This window comes from Haliotis cracherodii, unplaced genomic scaffold, assembly GCF_022045235.1.
Source record: "Haliotis cracherodii isolate W230 unplaced genomic scaffold, xgHalCrac1.p SCAF_16, whole genome shotgun sequence".
Lineage (NCBI taxonomy): Eukaryota > Metazoa > Mollusca > Gastropoda > Lepetellida > Haliotidae > Haliotis > Haliotis cracherodii.
The window spans coordinates 7983917-8007300 of NW_027266271.1; the positions used below are offsets into that span (position 1 = coordinate 7983917).

Sequence of the window (23384 nt, forward strand, 5' to 3'; positions counted from 1 at the left end):
CCTAAAGTTGTCCAATGCAGTACAATTCATTCCTACGCCTCTAGCTTCCCAACTAAGAAGTTCTAAGCACATTAAGTTTTATGATGTCATTTTGGGATTTAGGAAAAATATACCCAACGCAATGCAACTTTTTGAAAAAGGAGGTTCTTTGCTTCTAGCAACTTTAATAACTAGTTAAGCCTTATGGTGCCACTTTGCTATCATTAATTTTTAATTTGTAATCGAAATTTCGAGTTCTTTCTTGTTACTTTAAATTCGTTCTCGTTATTTTGATTATTTACTCATTATTTCAATTATTTTCTCGAAATAAAGATTTTTTCGCGTTAATTCAAATTAGTTCTCGTTATTTCAAGTTTATTTAAAAAACTCAAAATTTCAGTTTTTCTCTCGTAACTTTGACATTTTCTCATTATTTCAATTATTTCTCGAAATTTCAAGTTTGTTTCTGGACAATAAACCAATAATTGAATTTACAAGAAATTTTGATTTAAAAAAAATATATGCAACAAAAGTGGCACATCAAGCTTTTCGGAAATAGCAAAGTGGCTTAGGATATCATTACTTCCAATCTGCGGAGATCTTGTGATGATGATGTTGTGAGGTTAGAATAGCAGCCTATGCTGGTCATAAACATAATATATACCTCACAAGAGTGACAGTACACACAGCAGACAACCAATCCATGATTGTCAGTCAGGTGGGCTACAAACTTTTGTTTAACTTTTAGCTTCACTGCAAACATGTGGTGGAATTCTAATAACCACTGGGTCATTTTCATTAGAAAAGTATGGCATTTTGGTTGGATTTTCAGTCCATTGAAAATTTTGCCACAAACCTAGAATTGCCATTCGGCAGTAGAATTGATGCCACTACGAAACATAACAAAATTCACACTGAATGGCCATGAGTCTTTGGCTACTAGGATCTGCTGCTCTCCAACTTTTGTTCCACTTCCCACCCTCAGGGTCTTGTCAGCCCATTGCAGCCAGACATGTTTTAAAGTAGTACAGTCAAGTATACTGATCTCCCTGTGAACCAGCGTGACGGGAGGTCTGTTTGGCCAGATTTTCTTGATGGACATCTCTGTGACGTTTCCTCTGTTGAGACCAATGCCAATGCGGTACAAGCGTCTGTTTGTCTCAGCCAGTGCCAGGACTGCAGAATGACATGACTTCACCTTCAGCCGCAATGTCATGCTTGGCGGCACAGAGAAGTCTGATGGTGATGGCTTCATCCAAGATTTGGCGTCAGATGTTTCAAGTCTCGTAGAAAAGTCTGAAAAGTGAAAGCATGTACTGACCAAATCTCTGAACAGAAAGATGAAGTAGTGAACATTCAATGTAACTTAATTCAGGCAATGGTAAAATGAGTAAATATATTGTCAAAACACTCTTATATATCTGGAATATCTTAAGTTGGTTTACAACTTTTGGGTCTCAACCGTAAGTTTGTTAAAAATATTTAAAAAACAGCTATCAAATATATATTTTGTCCATTGTGAAAAGATACGGTTGATAGGTATAAAAAGAAAAGAAATACGAATTGTAGCCTAGTGGTTGAAGTGTTTGCTCGTCGTGAGGAATGCCTGGGTTTGATTCCACATATGGGTTCCAGCATGCAAGGCTGATAGGGCTTTTATTTCATGAACGTGAATGGTTCAAATTCGGAAGTGTCAGCTCTGCATGCTGACAACTGTCTGATCTTAAAAAGTGAAGCCATCCAGCTACTCTGGTTTTTGAATGTCTTCATCTGAGAGTGTCATGCTTGAAATGATAACACGTTGTCTGAGCCAGATGTGCGGTTGTGTCGATTTCCCCAAAAATCGAACAGCATTAACACCACCAAGATGAAGACCTGATGGTTTGTTGAGGACTGTATGATCTATAGAAAATCCATCACATTGAAGAACTGAAATAAGGGCAGACCTGTATCCTTTGATGGTGCTGTGATGGAACTTGGCATCCAGGGTGCCATGGTACAAATCGAGCTCAGTGCAAAGGTGATTGTAACTCCAATAGCATAGGCTTATGGCCGTTACAGCGCTAAGGCTGTTTTGTACAACGGCATCCTGGTGAAATGCACCACCATAGGAATATTTATAGGTACCATCACTCCTCTGCTATTGCCACAATCTTTGCCATTTACAGAACTTCAATCTGTTGTAAATGGTGGACAAATGGTCTCCATGTGCCACTACTGCTAAGATGGTTTTGGAGTAACCAGAAGCTTGCATCTTATGAGTGATAACTTCCAGGCATTATGATGAAGACTGTGTTTACTGCCTTACATGAAGTATGATCAGGGTCTTTGGAGAAGATCTCGCATTCCAGTAGTTTGTCCAGGTGCAGCGAAAACAGTCTGGGAAACCAAGGCCGAACTTGCAACACCAGTGCCACGAGGATGATCACGCAGACTGTTTCCTCTATCTTCATTGCATCTAAGAGAGACTGTGGCGGGAAGGCATTTGTAAACATCCCCATCCAGTCCATGGATAATGGATGATGTGCCTACTTGGAGAACAAGTCCAGGTGAGTTGTGTCCCACACCGATGTTGTCCAATGTAATATTTCCAGGCGAAGAAACCATTCCGTAGCCACACATGATAAGCTGCCTGCCAAGATGTTGAGCTTCTCCAAGTTTAATGACAAGATGTCGGCTGCAGTTTTTCCAAACGTTTGTTTGGTTTTGATGATTGTATTGCTTAAATGGGCGTACGTTATCATGCAAGCAGCAGTTTTCAAACTGGCTGGTTTATGAGGACGTACATTAACTTACCTTGTCTGCAGGTCCTGTTGTTCTTTTGAAGTGTGGAGTCTGATACACAAAAGCAAATTCGTTTGGTTTGATTGAGGGGGTAACACCCTTGACTACAGTCGTTCCTTTTTCCACTGCATATATTAACAACTGCAAAGAAAAAGTGTTTAAGCATAAAGATGAAGTATATTGTTAAGGTGAAAAAAACATCTGATGTGCTGAGGTAAACTTTCATATTGGTTTGGGTCAGAGCAGCCTGAGGTGTTGGTTTAACTGTGGTATAGGTGTAAGTTCTCAAGGTGACATCTTCAAACTATCTGAAAGCTTGGCCACCATAATCAATAGTAGTTTAACAGGAATACCCCATTTAGACACAGTATACTGACTCCGAGCTGACTAGTCCTTGTTTTAACCCCTTAATACCAATCGTCAGATAGGGTAACAACAAGTACCATCTTTTCACGTATTCCGCTCTCCGGGTGAACGCTCTAATTCTGACCACTACCACTGGACCACGGAGGCGGTCTGAATCACATGAAGTAGTACAATGGATTCAGTATTTATCTGCTGGCTTTACCCTGCTGAGAAACCCACCCTTTTCATGAGTAACCAAATCTCTGCTGGTGTCCTCATGTCGATGATACTCAGTGTGTGCAACACCGAAGTGACAAAACTATCTTGGGACGAAGAATAATACAAACAGTATTTTATATCTGAATAGTTCATGCAAACACCAAGCTCCTTTGTTCAAGAAGGTTATCATGCGTACGTTGATGCAATCTATCAAAGTTTATGGTGTCAATACAAACAACACTCACGGCTTGGATCATCCGTTGTGTTGACCAGTCGCACCCTTGTGACAGAGAATGGCAGCACATATACAGCTGCCCTAGCGCTCAGGTCAGAATTTACTCGCATCAGCCTGAAAACAATGGAAGTCAGTGTCATATAAATAACTATCCTTATAATGCATAGTGAATGAGGTATTTTAGAATTGTATAACTACCCGACCCAACAAATACAAATGTTAGGTTGATAAAAAACATATACCAGTAGTTCTGACATGTGTAGTAAGGCCTAACTGGCTTGCCAGTCATTTTGTAACGACAATAGTGGCCAGACACAGTCATAATGTAACAACAATACTGGCCAGACAGAGTTATATTGTAACAACAATAGCATCCCGATACAGACATAAAGTAAAAACAATAGTGGCTTCAAAATTATATAGTAAGAACAATAGCAGCCTGACAGTCATATAGTAACAACAATACTGGCCTGACAGTCATATATACTCTTCCAAAAGAGTAGGGGATCATGAAATATAAATGTTATACCAAGTTTTAGAACCAAGATAAGTGTTGACGGCAAGCAAACTATGCAAGAACGTTTGTAAAACTGTGCATGTACGTAGGGTGTCATTCCTGATTTTGACTCTTTCAAAGAAAGGTCAATTAATCTCCGTGGACCATTATTTCTGTCCATCTTATTGATGCTGCAAATCATACAGTTGTGAATTACTTGGTTTCAGTCATTGTTTGTGTTTGAACCAGCGATGCAGTGTCTATCAGCAGACCATGGAACAGGTACCAAAAACCCAAAACATGGACCATCGACCCTGTTCAGGACGTTCCAGGTCATTGACAAGAGTACCGGATCTAATGATCCCAAACCAGACTCTATGAAATCGAACTGAAACAACGAATCATGTTGCTGTAAACTTGGATCAGGCTACTGGAGAATTATAGGTCAGATTAGAACTCATCTACATGAAACAGCTCTCCACCTGCTTAGCCGCCCGTTACAAATCGTCACATTGCCAACAGATGTCAACGGTACACATATCATTAAAACTGGGGTAATCGTCGCTGGTCATGTGTCATGTTTCCAGATGAGTCCTGAATCACTTTGCCCCTCCTTGATACCTGTGGTCGTTTTCTGGTAAAGTCGAAATGACGGTCAAGCCAATGTCAACCTGAGACCTCATGACACTTTTGGTGTTGGATCGGTTATGGTGTAGGGTGGCATCACTATGACATATTGAGTAAACCGTGCACGAATCATCAATGCTCACCTCCATCAGCACAACATCTATAGAATGCCAGGGTCAACGATGAGCCCAGACACCTCCCCATTAAACACATCAGGGACATGATTGGGAGACCTACATGTATGCATCAGCGTCATAGGCCGCCGACCACATTGGCGGAACTTAGCCAGGCGCTGCACAAGGAGTGGGACAGACTCCCTCAAATCGCCATTGTGCGACTCATAAGCCGTATGCCTCGTCGAATGAATGAATGTTTTTTGTGGCAGTATTACGCACTACTGATCCACAAACGTCAACTTTGAAATTTCCTATCTTGCCCCTACCGTCTTTCAAAATTGTTGGAGGTCATAATATCTATGTGTAATTTGTTCCCAATTCGTTCATTATTATCATACAACTATAACTAGAAAATATTATCTCTTACAATTCTGGAAATTATAAGTTAATTCTAAGTTTTCCCTCCTCGTAACAATAATACTGGCCTGACACAGTCATATAACTAGCCTGACACAGTCATATATTAACACCAATACTGGCCTGACACAGTCATATATTAACAACAATACTGGCCTGACACAGTCATATATTAACAACAATACTAGCCTGACACAGTCATATATATTAACAACAATACTGGCCTGACACAGTCATATATTAACAACAATACTGGCCTGACACAGTCATATATTAACAACAATACTGGCCTGACACAGTCATATATTAACAACAATACTAGCCTGACACGGTCATATATTAACAACAATACTGGCCTGACACAGTCATATATTAACAACAATACTGGCCTGACACAGTCATATATTAACAACAATACTAGCCTGACCCAGTCATTGATAACAACAATACTGGCCTGACACAGTCATATCTTAACAACAATACTAGCCTTGACAGAGGACTGGTGAATAAGTATTGTCATTTAACAGTACTCACACAATCAGTTACTCACTATGCTGCATTATGTCAAACACAAATATACATACACTGCATTGCTGTCAACATAGAAGTAATATTTGTCTGTGTAGCCAAATCTAGATGTGAAGTTGGTAGCCAAAGTCTGGGAAGTCGAACCATTGATGTATGCTGTCCTCAGTCTATTATAGCTTTGCCACATTATTCTGTTGTCTGAAGAACAAATAAGATCAATGGGAGATACAAAATACTCACAATGAAACGAAATCAATAGGAATTGACATAGCATTTGTTACATGTAAAAAGGAAAATCCTTAAAAATACATTCACAATGTACAACAGATATCGCCTCAATCTTATCTTACTTATATCACCTCATGCACTTATGTTATACTTCAATTGTTAATTCCAATGAGATATTAACTATACATTTCATTAAGACATTATTAAGCAACAGCCTGTGTCGCTTCACAGGAAGTTTTAAAATTAGTTTAATTCTGAGGTTTCGCTCAAGTAATTGTTTTCCATGCAGTCTGTCATTAATTGGCTAGTTTTGTCAATACGCATGCCTCTCATATTCTGCGCAGATGAAAAGTTAGCGTCCTCATGTATTTCATCAGTGATATTGGACACGTCCTTGGGGACATTGTAGACTAAACAACTGACATACCCATGTGTTATAAGTCTACATTTCCTCATACAATGCTATATGAAATTCAACAAAGGAAGTTATATAATATTATGTTTTCTTTAACTGATATTCCATATATATGGTATCATGAAAGTCATGGAAATATCAACTGAGGTCAAACGTATGATGAAAAAAAACATGTTTTTGGTGTGGATCACACATCATCCACTGATTGATAATATGGGCATAGGATTAGTCACCCGCTTTGAAATTCCTGCCTACGCGCCTGTCATGCATGATCAAAGTGGGACTCCTCTCTTTATGATAGAGTTCCTAATAATGTCTTCCAAGCATTTGTTGCATAATATAAGATAACTACACTTTATAAATTGCAAAGAAGAATGAAGTATGGTTTATTTCACGATAAAACATTGTTCTATCATGACGTCATTTCTGGAGTTTCAAACATGCGCTCACAACTTGAAGATGTCATTTATTAGATGGCATTATCATTTTTGAGTTGGGGAGTGTTTTGTGAGTTGTTCCAAATAGTTATAGCTGGGCAATGCAGATTAACGCAGTGGCCGAACGATCGCATCTAAAATGACAATCAGTACTTGGAAAAAAATGTAGAGATAATTGACGTGAAAAGTGTGAGAATTGTGAACCAAACTTAACCCATGTTCATAACATGGACTTGTCCAACATTATGTAACAAATAAAATGGGATAACACTTTCTCAGGAAAGTACAGATTCTCGTACTATTGGGGTTGAGTCCCGTCCGGGATTCGAACCTAAATTGGCATTGTTTGTTCATTGTTCAACATTGCCGAGGTCAGTCTGTATTCAGGGAGTCATCATTATTTAAATACTGGTGAACATTTTTTAAATTTTGTACATTTTATTAACATCCTTAAAGAGGCTGTAGATAATATTGAAGAAAAAAACATGCAGGGAGAATAAACCAATCAGGGCTGCATGTGCCTCTCATGGTTTATTCTCCCTGCATTGTTTTATTGTAAGATAAACAATGACCACAAGTCGTATATTTCTTCAATATGCATGATGCGGGTCCTTTATAGAGACATACCTTGTTTGTGAAGGGTAGGGTTCCATACAGCATGAGTGTCGCTCACAACAGTGGAGGCTATTTCACTTCCATACTGCAGGGACATTATCCTTTCATTCTCCACCCAGTACAGACCACTAGGAAATAACAATTGCCAGTTAGTTCTTTAGAAAATTGAACACCAACACCTTTAGCAGGGTCCAGCTCCTTCTCCATGTACAATAGCCAAGTGGATGAAGATTATACAGATGCGCACAGATGATCTAGATCACTTCTCACATGCATTTTCGAAGGTTAGAATTTGCGGGTCAGCCAGTTTTGTGCACTAAGGATGTGGGTAAGCCATGGTCTTGAATGCTGGCAAGATCGACATCTAATGCTGTGGCATTTACTCCAGCGTCTGGGTGAGTGAGTGAGTGAGCTGAGTTTAAACGCTGCTTTTAACAGTAGTCGAGCTATGTCAGCTTAATGTGGGAGGAAAGACCGAAGTGATGCATGTCTCAGACGTTTACCACTTCAGTGAAACCCACGAGCACGGGTAGACTGCTGACAAACCTAGAAACATAATCGGGCGAACCGGCATTCGAACCCAAAATCAGGTTTCTGGCGTGCCCAAGGGACGCGACTCTGCATAGCAAATCACAGCGCCTTAGATGCCTGGGCCACCCGTGCCCCTTCTACGGTCTGACATAGTAACAGAGAAGAATCCAGGAACAAGGACCACAAGACAAGTACAAGTTAGCAAGGAAACGTGTATGACAAGGTTGGTCAAATTCTTGTGCAAACTGCCATGTGGCAGTGCTACACAACAAAATATTATCTGGTCTTTGATCAAGACATACTTACCGGAATTTTCAACAGGAAATGATGCAACAAAAGTTATGAGGTTGTATGTCCACAATAATACTCAACAGAGAGATTTGAAGTTGATAAAGAAATGAAACTCACAAGTCTTGGTTCACTTGAAGTCCTCGTGGTTTGGTCAGGTTAGATAGCAGGACCAGTTCAGCACCAGATGTGATGTGAAGGGTAGATAGTATACCCGACGAAGTTGTGTAGAACAAGAGGTCAGATGCAATGTCTATGTCTAGGCCTGTCAGCACGATCCCTGGTGGACATACATGTAGAATAGGGTTATTGACATTGATGCTATACTTGGACACAACATAGTACACAGCTTCCAGGACGGGCTCCAAATAACAACACCTCTAAACTACGACAAGTACTATTTTTAAAGATGCGACCAATTAGGCATAACATGAATAAATGTACCAATATGTTCCTGTTCCTGTTCATGTTCATGTTATAGATAGAGCCAGTGCCTTATTGAAAGAACTTTGCCTCACGACAGTATGTTTATCTCCCCAAAACGTATTAGTACAAGTTCTCTGTCATAGAGCAAAGGCAAATACCCGAGTTCCATTAACTTGCACTGCAGATCGCACAAACTCAACCAATCATAATCAAAGCAGATTGCACAAATTCCTATTAACTGTACTGTTTGTGCACTCAAGTGTTTGTTGTTTAAGGTCTGTCATGCTGAAATGTACAAGTTCCACGCCTCTATGAACTGTATACTTTACTGTTCTTTGTCAGCATATAAAGGGACTCCACCTGACCAAAAGAACCCATTGAACAAAAGTGTTCACCTGTGAATAGTGAATAGTTCTGGTATCTGACCACTTTTGCTCGTCGGATACGTAAACTATTTACTTGTTTCATAAAATTGGTATTACACAGGAGCTTGTTTAGTATTTCATTCCTTCATGCAAATTCAGAACTCGCCATCAACTTATTCTCTTTTATGAAGTTTTAAATGATATGACACCTAAATACTTGTTCCAAGACACTTGGCCCTTTACAACCATTTAGTTTAAGAAACAATGACATTGCCTGTTGACTTAATCTTAACATTTCTTCCCATAATTAAACAAATAAACGTGCTCATCTTTGAAAAATCAACTATTACATGATGATGTAAGACCCACACCACTGTTATAAAACTTCCAAAATAATCAACCTTTGCCTCTGACTTAACAGACCTCAACTCAAAGACATCTCACGTCCATTTTGCTGTTGTGGTCAAACTTATAAAGATGAATATTGCATTATTTTTAATGTCCACATATCCATATATCTTGCCACAGATTTAACAGTATTTTGTAAAATATCAACCCTGTTACACACTAAACATTATTGAATAACTTCTTTTCTTAGGGAGAACAAACCCTTTAAATATATATGATATTACTGTCAAATTGGGTAACTTCTTACGATGAGACACATGCCTATAAGCATTAATCTTGTTCATTCATTATCCATTATGTCATATATTAGGCTGTACTTAATACCATATTATGCATAAAAGCACATGCCATAAAGAATGTTTAAGGAGAGAGGTTCAGATAGTCATCTAGTTGCCTCCAACTGATAAGGGAATAAGTATTGTTTAAAACACATGGAAACTGCTAAATACGGAAAGCCATTGGGAAGAATCTCAAGGGATTTCTTTAGCTATTGAAACACATCAGTGATATTTCAAGGTATCATATGCTGGCCTTGAGGCATACATTTCACTGATCATTACGTCCTCAGAAACCACAAAAACAACATTTAGGCACAATTATTTTGATTTACCTCACTTAACATCGCTCCTTGAAATCCTTCCATGTCATGTTTTGTGCATGATTTAATGTGATAGTGTGATCTAATCTGAGCATGGTTTAATCTTTCATTTTCATTTGATTAGGATGTTTCAAAGATAACAAGCCCCTTTCTACATGCAAGTTTTTTTCATGTTGCTTAAAAATGCAACATGGCTCTCTTGAAATTCTTATTAGTAAACATATAAGTAGGATATTTTGACAGTGTGTATACAATTTCACAATTAATGTTTTAGAGTGGGTGCGGTTATGTCTCTAAACATGTGGATTTACGTCATTCATCCTACATTGAATTTTGTTCCCTATTGTTACATTCCAGAATTACCTTTTGGGACCATATGAGACAATTAGAACAAAAAGTTACTGGCAACAAGAAAACAAGGCTGTTACTCTTGTTTTACAGTTGTCTTCTTGTGAAAAAAAGACAGCTTGAAAACTATACCGGTAATTAATAACTAGACAACAGTAATTAGCAGCCAGAGAACCAGTGACCCCTCATTAAACAACAATTTAAAAAGACAACTAGAAACAAGGTATATAACAAGTTTTGAAATGACAACAAGAAGCCAACTAGAAACTGCTTTTTCTCAGAAACCATTGTTGATATACCTTCGGGGAATTTCAAGAGCAATTCCTGTCCAACGCCATCCATCTTGACTCTCCCGATTGTGGTTGGGGTATGTGTGGCGAAGTAAACGAACTGATCCCTCTGATTGTACACGAGAAGATCAACAGTTCCAAAGTACCTCTCCACACTTACTGTACCTATTGTCATGCTGTGAAGGTTAAGGATTCCAAACTCGGAGTCACCCATACCAAACAGTAGTTTTAACTCTGACGTGTTTGTGTCTGAAATGGAGATAAATATGAATATTACATGCTTGATTTAGGTAGGTCCTTCAGTAGCAATAACAGCTTATTGAGAGTTGGAATTGAAATAAAATTATCAAGTGTCAAAACAGATGTTCTATGAAGTTGCAGGGAGATTTGTGTAAATATTACTAAAACATCTTCTTTACTTATGTTGCCGATCCGTGAAGATCCAGGTTAGAATAGGTTTTCAGCAACCCATGCTTGCCCTAACAGGGTACTATGCTTGTGGTAAGAGGCAACTAACGGGATCGGGTGGTCAGGTTCGCTGATTTTGGTTGATGCATGTCATCGTATCCCAAAAGCGTGGGTCGATGCTCATGACATCACTCACTAGATTGTCCGGTCCCGATTTGATTACTTACAGACAGCTGTCATATAGCTGGAATATTGCTGAGTGCAGCATGAACAAACAAACAAACAAACAAACTAATGCTGCCTTACTGCCCTGTTGGAAAATTCCAGTAAGATAGATTAAACCAGCCAGATTACTCCTTTTCCATAATCATAAGGAAACGCTGTCAAAGGCCGAGTCCACTGTACGATTCCGATCACAGGATAAGCATGTGCTTATGAATCACTATCAAATTGTGAGGATACCAGGTGTTCATGAAAAGGTGAGCGTATCCTGCACCTCCGGTGACATCCATCAAAACACATGCAAAGGCAAGTCAATTATGTTAGTAAATTGCATCGGACATCTTTGGCACTGAGGCGTCAAAATTGGAAATATCCTCCACATGTTTCCATAAACTGTTCTACTGAGGGCTTGAATGTAACCCTGATCAAGCAAGTTTTTAAGCAAGAGTCGTATGATTCTCTTTTTACATCTTCGAAGAAAGAACCTGAAAAGTTAGTAGTGGGCGATTGAGTACAGTTTTACGCTGCTTTAACAAATAGTTTAGCAATATCACGGCGGGGGACACCATAGGCTTCACACATTGTACCCATGTTTGGAATCAAACCAGGGGCTTCGGCATGACGAGCGAAGGCTTCAACCACTAGGCTACCACACCTCCCCTACAAAGTTAGTGAAGAAAGGGGGTAAATCATAGATCTTTCAAAAACATTCAATTCTGTCAATAGAGAATAACTCTGGTATTTATTTTCAAATAGCGATATCACTACTAAAATGGATGAAGGATTGAAATCTGTGTAGCAAAATGTCATCGCTTGTTGTGCATATCCAAAATGGTAAAGTCTTTGAATGTCCCCTAGCTTTTTTTGGTTCATCTTTGTGTCCAGTTTTCATTAATTAATTAGTCAATATCGACTATATGTCACGTTGATCTGGGCAAAGTCAACAAAGCGATCTAAGCACAATGACTCCGATACCCTGACATAAACTTATGATGGTCATGGCGCTAAGACGCTTTGTGGAACGAGGCCCTGTACCATAATGCTATGTCTCACCTGTGCACTGCTTGACATCAGGACTTCCCTTGAGCTCCGTAGTCTTGAATCCAGGACATGAGTGGCAAAATGACATTCCTGGTTTGTCCTGGTAGAACCCATGTTCACACGCCTTGCATTGTTGAGTGTCAAACATCTTTCCAGGAGGGCACTTGACTAAATACACATATGGGTATGAAGTAGTTTGTTGTATATTAAAATTGATATATTTGAACCATTATTCAAACAACGATGATAACATGTCCACAAAACAAAATTCTACCATGAATTTGGAAAACACTCAAAGTTAATTGACCAAACAGATGTTTCAAATCAAAATATCCCACCATACTCAATTTGAAACAGCTGAATTGATGGTTGCATCATGACAGAAGCTAATGTTTATACATACAGTCAAGTCATGTTAATCTGACATGGTTGGTTGCATATGATTATGTTGGATTATTAAGTATAAGAAATTAAGAAGTATCAGCCTTTGTGATCGAAAATCGGACAACTACACGTTTCTGTTAGTTATTTCACTGGTCGGTCAAACTTTGAGAAAGGTCGTTTTGACGTAATCTGTAATGGGATGTTCATAGCAGTAGCGAGAACTTGTATCTGATTTCAATTGTAATATGCAGCTACCAGCTGACTCATCTCGTATCACAACACGGAGTATGCTGATCACTGTTGAATTAACGAGACTGATTACTGAGTGATTTTGGCAATTCCTTGCAAATTAGGTGTGTTGAAGTTGGAGTGCAAGACTGACGCGTTAACAGGTCCAAATAGCACTGAGTGCTTTTCTATCTTGATCTGACTATAATGGATGTAGTGATGACATAACAGCTTTGTTCAACTAAAAACTAAACCTTTCAAGGTCCTCTCCTTTTCTTCAGGGGAGTCCACTTGCTTACAAAGTAGCTGTGCTTAATCCTTTCAATGCCTGTCATATATGCGAATAAAAATCACTAAAGCAAAACACAATGTTTGAGAACAAACAGTAACACACCATGTTTTTTTTATAAAAGGCAAGATCATTATTTCCGTATTTGGCTACCTACATGAAACATTGGACGCAAACCATGCCACTTCAGTCCTGGTTCTACTTACTACAGAAGACGCCACCTTGGATGGCACCAGTGGGGCATGTCATGATCTGTACAGCTGACATGAAGGTGGGTTGTAAGGGGTTTTGCTGGTCCAGTTTCATGTTGAAGTCTGTGTAGTTCTCACTCCTCACCTCCCAGTTCGTGTCATCCAGGAAGTGCCAAGTTTTCAGGATGTTGCCAAACTGACCTGGAACTGAAATATTTATTAAATAGAATTAAATTTTGCAGTTATCCTCTTGATTTTATAAACTACATGCGAAACACCTGTATAAGAACAAATGCCCCGGCAATGGGACTCCATCAACTTGCCATCAACACCTAACTACATAACAGTGCATCTCTTGTTGCGATGAAATTTATCTCCTTCGATCCTATGATCTATTTAGCTCTAAATCTGTATAAATGAACCACATGTGACAGTTTGTGAAACGGAGCAGCAAATATTTCGGAGAAGAAAATGCCATATAAAAACTTTTGGTCTGATGATATCTCTCCAAATTGCAAACAGTTCACAATAATCTTTACCTCAACGTAAATAAATGGCAAATTTTAATCACTGAACAGATCAGACCGAAGATTTTTTTCCGATCGTGACTCACTGTCAGCAGCATTCCTGAGTGAACCTGGAAACCTGATGCTACTCGGGTGCATCCAAACACAGGTCTTCGAACACTTGGAATTGAAAGCTTTGCAGAGATGAATAGATGGTCTACAGATTGGATGCTAACAGATTGATGGATTGATGGATGATAGACAGGCATGATAGATTGATGGATGATAGTCAGATTGGATGATTACAGATTGATGGATGGATGGATGGATGATAGTCAGATTGGATAATTACAGATTGATGGATGGATGCATGATAGTCAGATTGGATGATTACAGATTGGTGGATGGATAGATGACAGTCAGATTGGATAATTACAGATTGATGGATGGATGCATGATAGTCAGATTGGATGATTACAGATTGATGGATGGATGCATGATAGTCAGATTGGATAATTACAGATTGATGGATGGATGGATGCATGATAGTCAGATTGGATGATTACAGATTGATGGATGGATGGATGATAGTCAGATTGGATAATGACAGATTGATGGATGGAGAAGACTTCATTTAACACAGAGCATCATAAGTTTAATGGTTCCTGAAAGTTGTTCACAGATGACCATGTAGCATGAGAACAGACTACAAGGCAACGCCATAAGCTCACTTGATTGTTAGTCAGGTGAGCTAAGATAATGATGAAGACCTTCCATTATTTGCCCAAAAAAGATACATATCAATATAATATGATGTATCTTGTCTGTAAAATGAAAACAAGATCCACTTTAAATTTAGTTCTCTCGCTTGCACAATTCCTACTATCTACTGGTGTGATTTTTCTAGTGTTTTTGTGTGTGATATTACTGAGCATGTCTAGTATAACGCACCTTGAAAAGCCAATGATGGATGATCATATGGATTCACTATTAGTGAGTCGTTGACAACAGACAATTCCAGTGCTCTATGTTCAATCATTGTTGGTTCATCACTTGTGTGGGTGAAAACGTTCCATGTTGCAAACAGCGGTTCTAAGTAAGTCATCACTGCAAAGGAAAGCAAAATATACAAGATGGTACCAGGGCTACATAGTATAGGTTCTGGTTATTCCTAATTGAGATCCATATTTTCTTTGCAGAGACAATAGGGACAAACTGATAATAATACTGACACGCTTCGAAAATGCATACATTTTTTCAGAATTTTATTTTACACATGAAATAAATATTTATAAACAAGTAAACATTGTAAATGCAACAGAAGGACATGTGTTGGGTTGTTTCTGAAAGTGGACAAGATCACGAAAACACATCTTGCACGTGCAATCCCTGGAGTCGAAAGAATAAAAGGCATGGCCATCAAGATGACAGCAGCGATTTGGAACGATGCCACGACTGAGTTTACAAAAAGTGTGCTCTTGGGCGGCTGAAGGCAGGAACTTCACAGGCAGCAAATACTGATGATGAAGTAAATGCAATAACCAGAATGTGAAACGTGGCCTCGATTCATTGTTGCCGAGTCAAGGGAGGAAAAGCAACTGTAACTGTTAAATAGTCCCCCAATTAGATCTTTTGCAATTCTGATAGAATGTTTAAGGAGAAAGCTTGAAGCTAATCTCATGGAAGGGAATTGTCATGCAAATAAACTACTCAATATACTGCTGAATCCGTCGAATTCGGTGTCACTGCCTTCGCCGGCCTGAATGGCATCGGCATGGATACAAACTCCTCGTACAGCACTTCATCCACTGAACCGTCCATTGCGTTTGAGATTCCACATTTTCAGAATGACCCACTTTCGTTCACCCTCTTTGCAACTTCTGTGAGTGGAGCTCTTCACATGGTATCTGACTTTGTGAACTTATGTTCTCTGTAAAGTTTCCACTCTGACCACTGCTCTCGGACGTTGGTCTTGAAAGGCTTGTTTAAACACACATCAAGTGGCTGAAGCAATTAGGTACAGCCGCCCGGGATCACTGTCTGGTGGGTCTTCTTCCCTGTTAGTGAATTCTTGAGAGTCAGGCATAAGTGCGCCCTGAACATGTACCACCTGTGAAGCGACATGCATCATCTCAAGCCACCGGCCACTTCATCTTCTTGGCCTTTTATAGATGGTCAGCGCTCGATGTCGAATCCTTCAGCTAAACGTATGGCGATACAGTAAACCGTCGGGAATTTCTTCATTTTCGATATTTCCATGAGTGACTTCTTTGCTTTTCTCCAATTTTGGGACTCTTTTTTCATTAATGTCAAACTCTCGTGCAGTCGCACTGTTGTTTGTTGTCTCTGTTAGAGCGACGACTCACAGTTTAAAGTCAGCATCGTAAGTGTGGTGTTTTCTTTTCAAACACATGAAGAGACTGTCAGTCCCTAAAACAAATCAACTTTAACACCCCTATACAGTAACTATGCAGTTTGTCAATACTACATCTCATCAAACATTGCCGCCATTATTGTATGTTCGTCCATCATAATTACATAAACTATGTGAACATTGAATGACCATCACTTACTCACAGGCTTTCCCAGTTTATGAAAATAATCTCTCGAAAACAAAGAAATTAAGCCCTACTCCCAACCGCTACGCACAACTTGAAAAGAGTTTGTGTAAACAACATAACAATACCAATCAGCCCAATAATTATCAGTGCTCATTTCCTTGTGTACCGCATGTGTTGCTTTCTTAACAACAGGAAGCAATCACAGTCTTCACCGTTTGTGACAGCTGCTCTCAATAACTCGCCATTTCAGTTGTATATTTTGCCACGGTAATAAGGTAGATACTTGTTCACATTCAATAAATAAACTTCGCAAAAAGTTTGTAATAGCTATTTGCGATTTCATTTGTTACAAAGAACATTTGAAAACTTATTTCGGGTAATAGTAACATAAATGAAATTATTGGTGTATAATATGCATTTTCCCTTACATAAGCCAAATCATTTTTCCGGTCCTCAATATTCAGCTTATCTATGGTCATATACAGAAAATCTTTTTGAAAGTTGGCGATTCCCAATTCCCAATCCTTGAATGTGCTTTAACTTGGCCCTAGGCACCCTTGGGCACATATGATTTTTATGAACCCCGATATGTTTGCCCTCGTAGGTAATATATATATATTATCCTTGTTTCTAACTCATTTTAGCCAAATGCACAAAATCCTTAAAGAAATGCATGCAATGATGATAATGTTGACAAAATAATGACCTACCTTTCTTGTTCTTCTGAATCTTTGATACATCTATTTGTCCTTGTGGTACATCTCTTCTGACAATGAGAGAACCGTAGTGTTGACCATCAACTTTATTGCAGTTTGTAATACTCTCATGGCATACAGAAGACCCAATCTGAATGGAACAATTATGACTTCTGACACAATTGAAACTGCTTCCCACAGAGTGCAGCTTGGAGCTGATGAGGCCAGGTGTTATGACAGAGTTGCCAAATACCACTGTGTAGTTGATGCCAGCTGAGAGTGGAGTCACCGGGTCTGTGAAGTATATCATACAATTAGTGCACAGTACTGTAGCTCACCTGGTTATATATGACAGCTTTAAACAGTCACTTAAATGTTCAATATTTTCGATGTAAATTGAAAATAGTACACAAGTTACTAAATTTAAACAATGTCTGAAAGGGGATGACTGAGTACAATGTGTGAATATACTGCTGGAATAATATGGCTTGAATTTTGCTTTCTAAAAGTGACAATTACTCACTCAACGTACCTTTCAGTAAAGCACTACCTTGTCCACAATTACCAGAAGTGCCATATTTCATCGTGTAACACTACATATACCAACTGGAATGGTGTTTGCATTACATGCAAAAACAGAAGCAACCTCATTCACCCATCACCTCCTGAATGCTCCCAAACTATACAACCAGAAACACGTATCACGTAACATCAATCAAGGTTTACAAAGAAATGGTGCTGTTACAGATTATTAACATTAATCTCCTGCATAGCATTCATCATGAGAAGACTTTTGCAAAATATGAATAAAATTCTGAAAATATTTTTCAAATTATTGAGCCTTGAAATTGTCACATTTATTGGCTTATTAAAATATATCTAATGACTTATTCAAAAATAATGCAAGAGATTTTAGGGTAACTTTTTAGGGTAACACTGGGTGCATCCGGAATCCATTATCTACTATTGGGTATCGATAATCCTGAAATCACCTCACTAATGCCAAGGATGTATGCAAATATGAGTTAAAGTTCCATTAAATCTGCGTCCAATTACCTATTTGTGTACAAGTTTGAACAGAATCCACATTTCCAAAAGGTAACAAGTGGCCCTTGAAATGCCGTACATGTTGGTGTAGGAGACGCCACCTTGGAACATGAAACCCTAATCCTCGAAACGAAGAAAACTAATCCTCTTTAGCATCTACTCAGGTGAGAAGCACGTTCTCGTCTTCTTGTAAAGTACTTAAACTGACTCCCTGCTTTAAAACAGCAAACTTTCATGCTATTACTACTCAGAATATTTTTTTATTTATTATTTTTTTGTGTTGACAGTAGCTCACACAGGGAAGAAGTGAAGATTTAGGAAGGGAGGCACTATCAGAAGACAGAAAAGAAGACTGAATCTGAAGATTGTATTGTGTGATGACCACCGAAATACAGGATTTCTGGCACTTTACAAATAGAAGTTTTGCATTCATAAGAGTTATCATGACTTTCTAAACTTTGTTTATGTTTGTATCATCAGCAGTGACCTTGCCTGACTACATTGTTCCGGGAAAATATAGTACAATGGTTATAACTACCAGAAAATGCAAGAAAACTCCCACTATATCTTTGTTACTTTGAGTATTATGTATGCCCTGGAGATGTCCCTAACATGTGTATGTTTGTTGGTAGCGAGGTGTCATATACAAACAATCATATTATAGGAATATACCTTAATGCAATAGTATACAAAGTAAACAACACTCGAACAAAGCAAAACAAACCTACCCGTGCATGAGACAGTTTGCCTTGTTGGTGTCCATATACCGTGGCCACATGTGTAGACAAAAGGCTTCTCGGGAAACACCAAGCCGTGCTTGCATTTGACTTGACATGTTATCGACGTCTTCTGTATGTCACAAGTTTTGATTATACCTTTCCCAACTACTAGGTCATCCGTGTTGCATTCTGGAAAAAGAATTCAAGTTATATCCATATACCACATATAATTATCTCAGTTTAAAAAGTGTAAATCATATCACAATTAGTTATATTAGATATTGTATCTTGTGTATCACACCTATGATTGTGGGTTCGAATCCCGGTTCGCCTCGATTATGTTTCTAGGTGTGTTAGCACCATACCCGTGCTCGTAGGTTTCACCGAAGTGGTAAACGTCTGAGACCTTCATCACTTCGGGCTTTCCTCCCACATTAAGCTGACACGCCGTGATATAACTGGAGTACAACGAGTACAACGAGTATCCATTCCCAAATAAATTCTTCATTATATCTGGTATTACTTGCAGACAGGTTGTTTACACAGATACTTATTTCGCTCAGGTCAGCAGTGAAAAAATAAACATTCTCAGTTACTTTTTCAACTTTCTATATAAGGTTGGTAGATCAGTAAATAAGGAAATAAAATTAAAGTCTGGCCTTTTGTGTATAGTCAGAAGAATAACCACTTTACCTGGGCATGTCTGTCTCTGACAAAACAGTGTCTGTCGTTTGTCACCAGGACACTTCTTGCCATTTCTATCTGGTGCTGGATTAGTACAGAAACGATGTCTTCTCCTTGTTCCATTTCCACAGCTTACCGAGCAAGCACTCCATTCCATCCACTTACTCCATCCTCCATCAGCTATAACATTGTACAAAACATTATGTATAAATAAGATGTACATGTATTGTATAAAAGAAATGAATGTCATCAGTCATGGTCTTGGTATATCATCACTCCTAGGGCATGTAAATGCAACACCAAATACTGAAAATCTGGAAAGTTTTGCAAGCAGGAAAGTATAGTATTTCACGACACAGGGTGTCGCAAAACTTTCCACGCGCAGTTAAAGGGAATCAACACTCCAACTTTGAAAGTACTCAAATATGGATCAGCATTTTCTTTGCGGATTCAAATTTTACTAAATATGGACTATTATCTCGACTCGTTCAGCTTGTGTTCAGCATTGTTTTCGCTGCTCTCCGTGAAGTGACATCTAGCAGAGGATCAAAGTATGAGAAACTGTATATATAGTAACAAAGGATCTAAAGATGCAGCCAAACTGACATGTGTTTTTGTTGATGATGAACGTATAGGACTTGAAGGGGTGAAGCTATTGGTCAACGTCATAGTATGCACAATAAAAAACTACATAGTATTCCTTTAGAGAATTCAGGTAAAAGACAGTTGATAAGAAACTTGGTCAATAAAAATGTGAAATTTGAGATATATCATCACTACACATCATGATGAATTCCCAGTTATTTCCCAGGAATAAAGATTACCATGGGGATTTTCTCGCAAACTAAGCAAGAAATAAAAATCTGTTGTTTCCAAAAAATGTTTACCAATTTAACGGTGATACGGTTAAACAAAATACCTGATGACATATATTCAAAGAATTTTGATGCAATGATTAAATGAATTGTATCTTAACTATTATTTTATCAGAAATGATATATTCCAATATTGATTATTTTAGTTGCACCTTTTACTTCATACAATTAAAATAATAATAACCATAAGCGTAGCATTTAGGAACAACTGAGTGCTATTGCCGGATATATATAATTGGACAATTTGACGAGGTTGCGCTGTCATTGCATATTAAATAACATGTGACCTGGGTTAATCACCCAATCTAAGATTAAATAATAACCCCAGATAGGAGAAATGCCATATGCGAACCACTGATTGATATATGTCCTTGATACCCTCAGAAGCAGGGGTTAACCTTATTGAGTTACTTTGCAGAGTCTTTGTCAGGTAATCTGGAAGTTCGAACACTAATTATACTTGTGATAAAGTCATCAACTGAGTATCAAGTGAATGATGACAAATACAGAAGTGTAGGGTTTATGCCATGAAACATAACGAGAAGGGGGGTAGTAATTGTTGTATTATATGCAATTTCCATGAAAAAATAAGGCTCGTTGCTGTTTTGTGTAAATAAACTGAACTTCATTGTAGCAAAACAAATATGTACATGTATTTGCCGTATACCAAACTACATAGTTGTGCATACTCATGTACTCACGCAGACGAATTTGCATGATCAAAGGTTTTATAGCATTCCCCCTCACTGTCAGGGGGGTTCTCCCTCGCTGGTCCAAAGCCAATTTGGTTGGAACACTGGTGCTAATTGGCATCTTGTGATTACACAGGGTAATTAAAACTGTGCAGGCTAGTAAACTGAGAGTTTGAATGATGTTTCCCTTTCAGTTCACTGTAAGTTCAATTTCTTGGTGCCAAACTTTCCACATTCACAGTATATTCTCATCACGGATCACGTACCTATTTCCACCTCGCAGAGTTCTCCTCTATAACCCGGAGCACAGTCACAATGGTATCCCCGTCCTGATAACAGGCATGTGGCATTATTTCTACAAATATTGTCTTTACACAAATCTGGGGGCACGTCACATTTTTCCCCAGTGTAACCTCCTCTGCAAACACATTTGAAACCTTTGCGGGTTGGAATGCAGATATTGTCTCCACATGGATCAGAAGCACAAACATCAGGCTCTGTTGAAAAAGAATATTTGTTCAGTTAATGCAAAACAGAGTTCCAGAGGTACAGAAGCTCACCTTTATTTGGAAAGATATAACTGAGAGGTTAGAATATGATAAACTGATGTTTTGCTTCTGTTTCATTTAATGTAATAAACTGTTAATTTACTTTTCAATAATAGTGATGGGAAATGTTGTAGGACCTATGATAATTATATATAATGGACATTCATTGATAGCACAATGGGGAAGTGTTAGCTGTATGAATATTACACAGAATATTACTCAAAGGACAGTCTCAAAATTATATTTCTAAATTCTATTCTTAAATTATTTTGCTCTTGTAGAGTCCCTTGATTAAAGAAACAACTGACATGGATACTGCCTTAAAAAAGCATAACTTGTATAATCAGTGTCTCTTACTGTGTGTTTTAGTTGTTGGAATTTTAGGAATTAATTATGATACAAAATAATACTGAACCAAACTTGCTGTCATCAATGATATTCAAATATTTCTGACAAATACTTCTCATATATTGATAACGTTTCAATATGCAAATAAAGGCATACTGAGACTGGATACTCCCATGGAAAATATTTTTCAAAATTCAAAAAAAAAGAAAGAATTGTGTATAAAAATGTCTGCTCAAAATGCAATGATTAAGTCAAAACTGTGATTTGGTTCCAATGTTTCTACACTTAGATAAAAAGTGCAAAAATAGTACAATTGGACTGTATCCTATCTGGATATTGGTATATATACTGATGGAAACAAATATGGGAACAGTGAAAACTATAGGGAAATAGACTTTACTGTCAATATCAAATGTTAAGATGTCTTCGTGTGCATTGCTTCCAACTCATATTTGGTAGACAAGGGTGGGAACTCATGATAACGCATCATTTTACAGTGTCTAAAACTAAGTGTTCCCTTAATCATTACCATTAGTATATATAGTAAACTGTGTGAAATGTCAACAAAGACTGCCACATAACTTCACTTCATTTTGATCAACTGTTTCCAAAGGATAAACTTTAACTTTTACCTAATGATGATGGCAAACATCCACCTGTTGTTTCCAAATATTAACCTTTTAAGAAATAATAACCATACACATGGCATATTTATTTATTCTGCGGAAATGAGCAACTTATTTTTGCAATTCGGCCTGCGGTAACAAGTTGCATTTGATGAAAACTGTTTTTCACAAACAATAGAATTCGTCGTATCCTGCAAAAGGCATGCAACCAACTCTCTGACTTATCCCAATGTTTGCTAAAACTCTAAATTCAAGATTAAAGGGTCTTAATGAGAAACAAAACTTCTGTATTTATTTGTGCTAGGGAATTCACAAGGTTTTTCCCATGAATGTGGAAGTAGTCTGTCAGTGTTTTCATTATGTAAAGAATACAGTCTCATGAAAAATGTATGAACCTCAAAAAGTGTCATTCACACACTTATGAACTTCAGTTTCACGGTCATGTGACCGACCTCTCGTCCAATGGAAATGCTGTATATCGCACAAAATTTACATTTATTAAACTTTTTTTTATCATAAGGAGTTTCAGAGAGGATGTTTACACAGCGCAAAATGCATTCTGAAATAATTTAAAGGTTATGCAAATCACTTTTCACACTATCCAAAATCCCTAGATATCTTAAAA

At 38.1% G+C, this 23384-nt stretch overlaps 1 protein-coding gene across 1 annotated transcript in view; it reads right to left on the reverse strand.

Moving 5' to 3' along the window:
• Window positions 1-491: 491 nt before the first annotated feature.
• Window positions 492-23384, reverse strand: part of LOC139464145 (uncharacterized) — a 55660-nt gene continuing 32767 nt past the window's right edge. Inside the window, exons 15-28 of the mRNA XM_071245677.1 lie at window positions 21504-21734; window positions 19680-19850; window positions 18996-19175; window positions 17236-17514; window positions 14916-15071; window positions 13474-13665; window positions 12379-12534; window positions 10705-10944; window positions 8381-8540; window positions 7454-7569; window positions 5803-5944; window positions 3573-3676; window positions 2776-2904; window positions 492-1275 (exon numbers count right to left, since the gene is read on the reverse strand). Coding sequence (XP_071101778.1) covers window positions 836-1275; window positions 2776-2904; window positions 3573-3676; window positions 5803-5944; window positions 7454-7569; window positions 8381-8540; window positions 10705-10944; window positions 12379-12534; window positions 13474-13665; window positions 14916-15071; window positions 17236-17514; window positions 18996-19175; window positions 19680-19850; window positions 21504-21734 — 2696 coding nt within the window. The 3' untranslated portion in view covers window positions 492-835. The remainder of the gene's footprint in view (window positions 1276-2775; window positions 2905-3572; window positions 3677-5802; window positions 5945-7453; window positions 7570-8380; window positions 8541-10704; window positions 10945-12378; window positions 12535-13473; window positions 13666-14915; window positions 15072-17235; window positions 17515-18995; window positions 19176-19679; window positions 19851-21503; window positions 21735-23384) is intronic.